Source organism: Opisthocomus hoazin, chromosome 3, assembly GCF_030867145.1.
Source record: "Opisthocomus hoazin isolate bOpiHoa1 chromosome 3, bOpiHoa1.hap1, whole genome shotgun sequence".
NCBI classification, from domain to species: Eukaryota; Metazoa; Chordata; class Aves; order Opisthocomiformes; family Opisthocomidae; genus Opisthocomus; species Opisthocomus hoazin.
The window spans coordinates 94,012,476-94,023,333 of record NC_134416.1 but is presented as its reverse complement, the minus strand read 5'-3'; the positions used below and the strand labels follow the sequence as shown (position 1 = coordinate 94,023,333).

Here is a 10,858-nt window from a genome sequence, read left to right as displayed (position 1 = left end):
GTGAAGAATTGCAGTTCATGGATCATTGTCTAATATTCTCCTTACATCCATCTTTCTTTTTTCTGCATCTCCAGCCATTTGCACTCTGCAATGTATATCTTCATTTAAATTCACTGTGCTACACAGTGGTTTTCATTAGACAATCCTGTTGTCCTAATAAATGTATAAGGTTATTTTAGTACATACTATTGCTGGAATTAAAACCCGTGAGTGTGACCCTGTCTGCCTAAAGGAGACATTACCGGTCTTCGATTTTTTTCCTTGCTCTCTGAACATGACATCCCGCAAGAGCTGTTTTCTGTCAACAAAAGCTTAAGGGCTCTTGTTTTCTTAGGTGGCAACTCTCTCAGAAGCCATGCAGGCTATAAAGAATGATCACAGAAAGCATCCTAACATAAAGTAATACAAAACTCATTTATTTACCAGGCTGCTTTTTCAAACACGCACAAGCACTTAAGCAAATTAAGATGGAGCTATGATCCTATAAATAATCGCCTACTATTCTGCTGTTTCTGCAGCAGGATGGAAGAGGAGAATGAGGAAGAGCCTTTTGCTTCTGTTACTAAGCATTTGGTAGGTCTTCACATGTTTGGCAACAGGAACTCTATAGCAGGTAAAAAAATATAGTAAGGTTACACAGAGTTCGTCGTGCATTGGAAGTGCATGGCATGGCCCGTAAACAACTGCGGTCAGGGGATTTGAAGATACAGTGAAAAGCTTCCCCCTCCCCAACACTCACAACCACCAGACATGAATTTCTGGTTCTTTCTAACTTCTGTTCCCAGCGATGACACCAATGTGACTTGAATCAAACGAACAAACAGCATTGTCTGTAGTGCTTTAAATATCGATCAGGCTGTCACCAGCATGAAGCAAAATGCAGAACTGTAAATTAATATTTGGCAAGCAGGTGGTATCTGAACGTGACACTGACCCATGAAAGTACTTTGAGAACCAACTGACCACAGTCACAGAAAACACTGGTGCATTTGCGTCAACGAAGAGGGAGCGAAGGTCTCTCTGTCTACTGCGAATGCCCCTCCGCTGTAGGAAGGGCTGTCGTCATAGGGAAAGTGAGATGATTTCTCCTTTTAATTAAAAAAAAACAACAAAAAAACAAACCACCAAACATGATAAACCCCAAAGGTTTTGAAGAATTCCTTAAAACAGTCGTGGAGAAAAAATCACAAACGTGTTAATATTAGCTTTCAAAATGTAAAATGTTGTATCGGTGCAAAGTATTGCTGTTGTTTCTGCAAGGTTTTTTTTGTGGCATGAACTTAGACTGCTTTTGCTGATGAAGCTCTTCGGGTCCCCTGAAAATAAATACCAGTATCATTGGTATAATGATAACATATGCAGATGAGCATGTACGCATCCAGATACTTATTTAATTTAGGTCCATTTGCTCATTGTCCCTGTGGGCTGTATTATTTGTGTGATTATAGAGCTCTTAATGCAAACTCATAACAAACACGAAAATAATATGAGGCCATATCATACCATCAGTTTTCAGGTGGATTAGCTGAGGATTTCTGTCTACAAACAAAGGGCATGATACTGTACATAAATCTGATCTGAATCTACACAAAATAAAATTAAAGTTAAGACTCCAAATTCAATCTGTTACTATGTAACTCAGTTTAATGTAGTGTTCCTCAGGAAGCTGCTCCAAATACTCCTAAATTATTTTTCCCTTCCCCAGAATATGCATCTTGATTGCTTATATTTGGACCACACTGCAGAAGGTTGTCAACATGAGTTATCTTTCTTGCCACAAGCTTACTTCCGTCAAGGCAGAAATCTGATGTTACCCACCAAACGCAGTGTTTCTGGACACCTGAACAAAGCAACCTTCCTAAATGACGTTAGCCTTCAGCCAACATACAACCACAAGCAAAATTCCAGGGCGTCTGTCAGTGACATACCAACGTGGTCTGCTGCCACAGCCTGTCGCAGGGAGGAGGTGGGTTTGCACGAGCTTCTACACCATAGGCATGCTGGAGCCAGCACAGCCAGAGAAGCTCTTGTAGATACTAACCCCATTACAGTCTTTTTTTGGTTCTCTCCGCTGAGGTAAAATATTTATTTCCATGTTTGTGTATAAAAGAACTCACATAAGCATCAAGCCGTGGAGAAGGGGTTTTGTAAATCTGTTCCTTGTCTCTCCAAAATGTTTGCTGTCACATGGTTTTTAGTAGCATACAAAGCTGAAGGAAAGCATAAAGAGGTGGGCAGGAGTATGCTCCTGTCATTAGAAGCATGCTGTAAACTGGACAACTACGTGAACATGCAAAAAAAAAAAAAAACTCTTTCGTCTGTGAAGAGCTGTTGTGAGCAATCAACAAACATTTTTCTTTTTATTTTATATTAAACTTCACGCACAGAGGGCAATGGGGACGTGAAGGTCTTGAGAATCTCTTGTGTTTTCTCATTAAACAGAAAATTCTGTCATGACCCCAACAAGAGAATGAGAAAAAACACCACCACATTAAATGAAGTGTGTGAGTTGTTATTTAGATTTTGGATTTGAGGAAAACAGGGAGAAGAGCGCAGAAGATAACTCGTGCTATTTTGGGCGTTGGTTTGCATTAAGAAGAGTTCAGGAGATGAACCATTCCTGGTGAGGAGTAGTACCAGAAGACCGATGGATTTCAGCCTGTTGGTGGTCTGCAGAGTGAGGTGACTTCTCTGCGCTCCCCGAATGCCTGATGGGTCTTCCCTGACCCATTCTGAGGACCCACGGGGTGTCACTGCAAACGAGCCTGCAGTCTCACCTCCAGCCTGCTGTCCAAGGGGACGTAGGCATGTAGGAATAATCATCCAATAAAAGATGTACATATTCTTTCCTCCATCTCACTCCCCCACCCAATTTTTCATTTCATATCGCTATCCCCTGTTGCCAAGAGGAGTTTATCTATGGTGTTTGAAAAGGGAGCACTAAACACATTATAGTGCTATTTTAAATGACACCACAACTAACTAGATATTTTAATTGAAGGTAAATAACCAACATTATTGCCATTTGAATGATAGCAATAGTGGAGAGTAATGGCACCGCTGAGGAATCAATTGCTATTTCCCTCATAAACCATAGACCATTCAGAGATTTATAATGCTTTTTTAATGATCAGCCCTTCTAGGTGTTGAGCAGCTCCTCCGAGATCCTGAGTCTTCTGGCTGCCTGCTGAAGTCAACAGGGGTGGGGAGCGCGGGGTCTCAGTATCACATATCTTTGTGCCCACCAGGATGAGACTTGTCACACTGACTATCAGCCTCAAGCAAAGGAAAGCTGGGGATTTTACTGCAGTGCTCTGATAGAGTGTGCCCCAAGCCCCGAAACAGGGACACTTGATTCAACCACCCTTTCATAACACGCTTAAGAATAAAAATGCATTGTGCATTTGTGTGCATTTCATGCCCTCTTAAGGTAGGTATAGCAAGTAACCTTGTGTAAGAAACCACGTTGATTGCTCGCTTCCCTCTGCGTACCTAAATGCGTTCCCTCCAAATTTTATCTGTCCGGAGACTGTTTGAACTAACGCGGTACTCTCCAATGCACCAGTTGGTTCAGTGGCGTCGTGTCGTGCACAGGCTTCTGTGGATCCAGAGTGCTGTCAGAGCAAACGTCCCACGTTCTGCTCTTGGAAGGACTGTCCCCCTTCCGTGGTGCCATGACCCAGAGACGGTGTCAATGTCTCAGGTTTCTTTTTCAGCTGGAGTCAATGGCATATTCATAGACTCAGACCTGTGCTGACAAATTCAGTCTACATTACTCATTCTCATAACTTCAATGGGATTATCCTCATGACAAAGGGGATACAAGGCCAGTCATTACATTTTCATTTATAACTTGCTTTAGTTTGGTTTTGAATCAACAGCGACTCTTTAAAGCTCCAGACAGCACCTATGATGTGATCTGAACTCATCAATTCTCTTTTCATGGACCAAACCGGTCCACTCAAGCATTATCAAGGTTCTTGTGATAATATTGTAAGGGTTGGTTACAATGGAAATGAATCTAGACTCCGGATGTAGGAAGACAGCACAGAAAAACTCAGCCAAGACAGATGAACTCCTCCAGTCAGCCAGGAAGGGACCACGTGCTTAAAGAGGCACAGAATTTAATTTAAAAATCCAAACTTGCTCTGGTGAAAAACAGGAGCGTTAATCCCTATATACTCACGCCATGAAAAATACTGCTATTAATAGGACAACAGCATGAATGGTGGCTGCTGTCCCTCTCTCTTGTGTACGTCTCCAGGGATGCAGCGTTTCACTATGCCTACATCCACTGCTAACAGTCTGGGGTTTCCAACCCATTTCTAGAGCAATTTCCTTAGGGTCTGGTGCACATCCAATAGGAAGTTTGGAAAAGCAGCCGACCCGACCTGCTCCCGCCTCAGCCGATGACAAAACCCCCGTTGGCTTCAAGGAGAGCACAAGCAGACCGGTTGTTAACAGGGAATTGGTGCCTATTGTGTAGCCGAGCATGTCGGACTAGCATGTATCGACTTCATGAGTATCAAAGGGAGTTACTAGAGGAAATCCCCTGAATATTTATGCGACAGTTGGAGGGGAGGGCTGTTTTTCCCTCTCCCACATACCTCTGCTGTGACATGCTAGCGAGGTGAACGCACAGAGTCTTCTCGCAACTTCGACGACGCTTACAGACCCTCGGATTTCCCTTCGTACCCTCTGTGGTGGAAGTAGCCCCACGGAAAAAGAGGTCTGTGGCATACCATGGTTCTTCACGGGTTTCCAGAAATACTGAGTCATCTTCAAGAGCCGATGCGGTCTCAGTGGATTTGCTATAGTGCTGCTACAGCGTGTGTGTCAGTTCGTGCGTGCACACAGAAATCATCTGTCCACATTAGTTTTAGGAGAGCTAAAGGGGAACCAGTTACATACTGGGGTTTCCCAGAGCTTTCCAGTGAGATCAGACCAGCTCCCAGGAGGGATTCAGTACAAACAGAAGAACCCAATATTACAGTGTATCTAGTTTCATATAGATTTTAATTAAACGGGACCAGCAAGATTTGAGCCTGCGTGCTCACCATAATTTACAAATCTCTTTTTTTTTTCAGACAGCACATGAAGTCTGTCCCTATTACCAGGACTCTGGGAAACAGACAAAGTGTAACCATAATCTATGCTTTGAGGCCCACATGTATTTCCACCTTGTGAGACTCAAGAGACCGCAGGGAGCGGAGTTTCGCAAAATAAAAGCAATGACTGTGGCAGAATTGGGATCCTCCAGCCCACAGCTAATGGAAATACATCTTCCCATCACATCGTCATGGTGTAGCGCACAAATCGAGACCCCAGTCAGACAAAGATTTACACCACGCACTTAGATTTTGTGCCGAGAGGAGCCCAGCCACCATGGACGGCACCGGTGATGTGGGACAAAATGAGTAAAACAAGACCGTGAGTATTTGTAAGCACAGCCTCAAAACATACGTTTTTACAGGGTGGAGAATGAAAGCGTGCTTCATTCTACACTTCAGACGATCCAGTCTCACCGCTCATTCAGGTTCTGGGTTTGACAGCTTCCCACTGTATCCTTTATATATCACCCGTTGTGACTAAGCATCGAGGGGACATGCAATCGTTAATCACCGTTACAGATTTCTTCCCTTCTGTTGGGTTTGACTTACAAGCTTAGGGGCAGATCCTGCAGCCTTTACTCCCTCCCGCAGTCCTTTGCCCGAGCGACCAGCCCTGCTTCACTCGCGCTGCAGCGTCTGCAGGATCGGGCGCTGAGCTTCTTACGCTGGTGTCCCGTTCGAACGCGCAATGGCTCCGCATCCCGAGCAGGAATTAACAGAAAGTTTGAACGCTGCGTTATTAAATTAAAAGGTTACAATCTGCCACAAGATGACTTCAGCGGGACTCGGGAGTGTGTGTCTGTTAATTTTAATGCTCCGTCTCAAAGTGCAGAACTCTCGACATTTCCAGCATCATATTTAAAACATGGTACATCTACTAATACGTGACCTGGTGCATTAATGGACCGAATTAAGTTACAGGTATGAATTTTACATAAAACGGATTAATATTATATGTCATGGAGGAATTCTGAATACTCCATCTCCATGCATTTTTAATAGTTATGTGCTCTAATTTAATGTTCCCAGGCATTGCTTTGCTTGCAGTCCCTAAACCCTCCCGCTCCCCCCCCCCCCCTTAAGTTTTGCTTGGGATTTTCCCTGCCTTTAAACCGGCGTCCCGAAGTCCCTCAAAATGTGTGTGAAGCCGAGCTGGGTCTCCGACACCGAGAGGATCCGAAGGCGCTTCACGACCCGAGGAGATAACACCCCTCCCGGGGGATGGGGAAGAAGGGGTGGGGGGCGGCAGCCGCCTTCCTCCGGGCGGGCGGCGGGGAGCGGCGCCGGTCGCGCAGGACTGCGCTCGCCCCCGCGGAGCTGCGCCCCGGACCGCGGGGGCGGCGCCGGGAGCCGCTGGGCGGTGGATCCTTCCCGCATTCCGGCAGTCCTTCCTCCCCGGGTCCGCCGCCTTCCTCCTCCTCCTCCTCCTCCTCCTCCTCCTCCTCCTCCTCCCCCGGGGGTCAGCGCCAGCCGCCCGCCCCCTCCAGCAGCGCCGCCGCTCCCCCGACCGCGCCGCCATTGGCCGGCGCCACGTTCCAAGGGGGGAAATGCGGCGCCCTGATTGGCTGCGGCGCGGCACCTCGGCGCCCCCCCCCGCCGCTCCCGCCTTGCCCCGCCGCGGCACCGCCCGCCGCGCCCCGCCCGCGCCCCGCTCTATATAGGGGGCGGCGCGGGCAGCGGCGGCGGCAGAGGCGGTCGCAGCCGAGCGGGCGGGAAGGGAGGGGTGGTTGTTTGGCGGTGCGGCGCGGCCCTGCGAGCACCTCCCGTCACACCCCCGGGGCTGCCCGAGGTCGGCGGAGGCGGCAGCGGCGGTGGAGAGGGAGGTCTCCCCTCCCTGCGGCAGCATGAAAGCCGTGAGCCCCGTCCGGCACCCCAGCCGCAAGGCGCAGCCCGGCGTGGCGGGCGGCGGGGGGGGGCACCCGGCCCTGCGGTGCCTGGCCGAGCACAGCGGCTGCAAGGGGGGCCCGCCGTCGGGCGAGGAGCCGGCCGCGCTCTGCCTGCAGTGCGATATGAATGACTGTTACAGCCGGCTGAGGAAGCTGGTGCCCACCATCCCGCCCAACAAGAGGGTCAGCAAAGTGGAGATCCTGCAGCACGTCATCGATTACATCCTCGACCTGCAGCTGGCTCTGGAGACGCACCCGGCGCTGCTCCGACAGCAGCAGCAGCAGCCGCCGGCCCTGCACCCGGGCAGCTGCCCCGCCGGCACCCCCCGCACCCCGCTGACGGCCCTCAACACTGACCCGGTAAGAGGTGCGTGGCAGGCCAGCCCGCGGTGCGGGGCGGGGGCGGTACCGGCGTGGCCCGGCCGTGTCTCGCCGCTGCCGGTCCCGTGGCTCTGCCCGGCGAGGGACCGCGGGCGCAGAAACGCCGCGGTGGGTGCCCGCGTCCCCTCGGTGCGGGCAGGCCACCCGCACGGTGCTTACCGCGTAATTACAGCCCCTCTGGGGAGCAGCCGCAGTCGGCGTGTTTGCACACACGGGAGCAGAGCGCCGTCTGCCCCTGCGCTTCCCAGCCCCTCGGCGTAGCGAGCGGGAGCGGGTCTGGGGGCTTGCGCACGTGCGATGCCCTCGGCTCGGCGTGCTTCGGGGGGAAACGGGGAGGAGACCCCCACCGCGGGACCCCCCCTTCCCACGTCGGCGCTGGCAGCCGAGGCGCGGGGAGCGGCTCCTCCTGAGGCATCCCCGGGAGCGCGGTCGCCGACCCCCCTGCTCGGTTCCCCCCCCCGGGCTGGTGGCAGAGCCCGGTACGCGGAGAGGGGCGATACGGGGAATGGGGGGAGAGGGGGGGAAGTCTCCGTGTCTTGTTTTTTTCTCTTAACTTGCCGTGTTCCGTTGCTGCGCAGGCTGGCTCTGTTAACAAGCCGGGGGACAGCATCCTCTGCCGCTGACCGCCGCCCCCAGGTGAGTGCCGGGCGATCGGGGGGGGGGGACACGGGCGTACGGGAGGGACGCGCGGCGCAGAGCAGCCTGCCGGAGGGGGACCTGAGCCCGGCGAGAAACCTTTGCAAGACGCTTTGGGCTTTTATTTTTAATTGCCGGGTGGTTATTTCATTTTCTTTAATTACCGGGTTGGGGTTTTTGGTTGTTTCCCGTCCCGCCCCCCCCCGCGAAGCGCTGCTGGCTGCGGCGTGCAGCTGCGCATCCCTCCGCCCGGCCCAGCCTGGGAGCTGCGGTTGTTGTTTGACCTGGTTTGTTTTGGGTTGTTGATCAAGCATGTCTCTGCGCGGTGGCGGCGGCGCCAGTCGGTCTGGAGCCGGGCGGTTCACACACCCCCTCTATTCATTCCTCTTCCCACAGGTGTGCGGCGGAGGCACCGCGGGGGGCGGGCGGCGGCGACGGGGGGGGGGCCCGGCCCGGCCCCGCCGCACGGGAGGACGGAGCCAGCCAACCCCCCCCCTATTCCCCCCCGAGCAGTTCCCAGGCTTCGTCCCGGCAGAGCCAGCCTTCTCACCGTTTTGCACGTCCGTGGCGGTCCCGTCCCGTGTCCCCAACCCCCCCCTCCCACCCCCCCCCCGCGCCCGCCCCGTCTCTTCTCTTCGTTCCCGCGGGGGTCGGACTCCCCGAGCAGGAAGAGTCGCGACTCTGCCCCGCGATAGAGGACCCCGCCGAAACCGGACTTTAGGAGCATCATAACACTTGTAAGGGGCCGACCGAGCAGCCGAATGCGAAGCTTTACTAATCTCCCGGAGCGTTTGTAGATAATATTTGACATCTATTGTTTAAAATAGATGGGTTTTATTGGGGCCCAGGGAGCTTTCTTCTCCCTGCAGGGATGTTACATATTGTATAGAAAAATGAGTGACATTTCATACTGTGTATATATAGAGATGTTCTATAAGTGTGAGAGAAGTATATGCTTTAATAGACTACTGTAATTATAAAATATTTTTAATTAAATATTTTTTTGTAAATATTATAAAGGTGTGTTATGTTTTTTTTAAAATCTGTGGGAATATCTCATTAGAAAACCACAGCTCGAGTACGGAGCCGCTAATATGGAAATACCTTGAATGTTTAGGGCTTTTTTTTGTCCCCGAATGTCCTTTTAGATGCGAAAGTTACAGCTATAGCTAGTGGTCCTGCATGATTGCATGAGATGTCTGATTGCAAATAAACTTGTTCGGAGTCCATACAAATGTGTTTTCCTCAATCTAGGCTTAAAAATGTTTGTAAGTGTATTATACGTTTTGAGACCATACTTCTGTCACTTAGGCACAGGAGTTTTTAGTGCATTCTATAGATGTAGCGATAAGATGTAGTGTTTTTTTACCGAGAACAGAAAAACAAATTCTATCTAGTTTTTGCATTATGGGGGCAATGCTTTAGGTCTTTAATCAGCTTTTTTAAAAATCTGCTGTTGCATCAGATGCAGGAATTTGTTCTGGAACTTCATTTAGCACCAAAAGGTTTTATTGCAGACTTGCATTCCTACAGCCTACTAATTGCTTAAAAAGTGAAAACAGTTCTCTGCTTGCAACCAAAGGGCAAATCATTAACAAAAACAGTTGCTGTTTCCTTCATCCAAAGAGTATGAATACTGAACTGCAGAAAAGGCACATGGGCAAAGTCATTTTGGTCAGTGATGTAAATTCCTCTTTAAAATGAACTTTAGTAGACCAAAAATCTGAGAACTGTGTCAAGATTATTTTTCTAGTACAAAATGACTTTTGGTTTCATTGCAGCTGTGTTATAGTTAAAATCCTGTTTAATATCTGTGATGTGTAACTACTACATGTGAACATTAAACTAGATTTACCTGTCTTTAACTGTGATTCTTCAACTTATTTCTTCAATCCTATGAATTTGCAAATTGTTTTCACTTTTTTTGTGTAATAACCATTTGATGGGTGAGTTCATTTTGCAGCAGGCTTGTACACAAATCAGTCTTATGGTAAACTGTGTCCAGGCTCAGTGAAGGATGCTCATTTTGTGTGATCAGTAGCCTGCGCACTAGTGAAACGGGATTTTCAGAGTGAGAGAACTAAGTAGGATTTAATTGGGTGCTTTGTAAATAGCTAGCCAACTGTGTGTGTAACATGGTCTGTTTGACTACAAAAAAGAGGATTTGTTTCAGATTATACAACTGTCAAAAGTAGTATAACCCAAGGGACAACTTCTATTAAGTTAAATATTTATAAGGAAATCAACTACTGGGGTCATTAGCTATTGACTACAGTGATAATGTCAACAAGATGAACATTTTCTTAATCAAAATAATTGCGTAGAGATCAAATCACAAAGTGGCTGATGCGTCTGTAAGCACGAGGCCTCCTGTCACTGCAAATGCACTGAAGGCAGGGGCGGTTTGCAGGCTGCGCCCCGACCTGAGGGATGGGGAGGGGGTCCCGGCGTTGCTTTCCCCAAGCTCGGATGTTATAATAATAGTAATTTAATGAGTAAAATACATGTTCTTGCAAAATTCAGTCATGAACCTCTCATCTTCTGTCTCCAACTAACTCAGTGACATTAAGAGTACTGTCAATAGGATTTTTTAACTGCCATTGGGGAATTCTGCTGTGTTTGAAAAAAGAACATTTTTTTTCCGAAGGAATAGTTTAAATTTACATGAGTTTTCTTTGTTTATCCTAGTAATATTTGTAGTCCTCCACTTACTTTAGCTTGTACAGCTCAGCTTATTTTGTATACAGTTTTTCAGTAACATTAGTTCTTAATAACCTCGTTTTGTTTCTATCCACTGTTGCCAAATGACAGTATTCTGTTACACAGAAGAGGAAGGTGCTGTTT

The 10,858-nt window shown here is 49.0% G+C and overlaps 1 protein-coding gene across 2 annotated transcripts; it reads left to right on the top strand.

Moving 5' to 3' along the window:
• Positions 1–6,807: 6,807 nt before the first annotated feature.
• ID4 (inhibitor of DNA binding 4) lies at positions 6,808–9,879 on the top strand. 2 transcript variants are annotated; one of them, XM_075417083.1, is made up of 3 exons: positions 6,808–7,357; positions 7,957–8,014; positions 8,411–9,879. In XM_075417083.1, exons 1-2 carry the CDS (start codon positions 6,956–6,958, stop codon positions 7,999–8,001), a joined length of 447 nt encoding a protein of 148 aa, XP_075273198.1. In that variant the 5' UTR covers positions 6,808–6,955; the 3' UTR covers positions 8,002–8,014; positions 8,411–9,879. The 2 variants fall into 2 exon arrangements, with proteins under 2 accessions (XP_075273198.1, XP_075273199.1); XM_075417084.1 differs by having other exon boundaries at positions 6,808–7,364.
• The last annotated feature ends 979 nt before the right edge of the window (positions 9,880–10,858 follow it).

What these genes read in the sequence shown, in the direction of transcription:
- ID4 (XM_075417083.1), top strand. Translation starts at nt 6,956, where the DNA reads ATGAAAGCCGTGAGCCCCGTCCGGCACCCCAGCCGCAAGGCGCAGCCC. An exon ending in CGGCCCTCAACACTGACCCG is followed by an intron (nt 7,358 to 7,956) that starts GTAAGAGGTGCG and finishes GTTGCTGCGCAG; the next exon opens with GCTGGCTCTGTTAACAAGCC.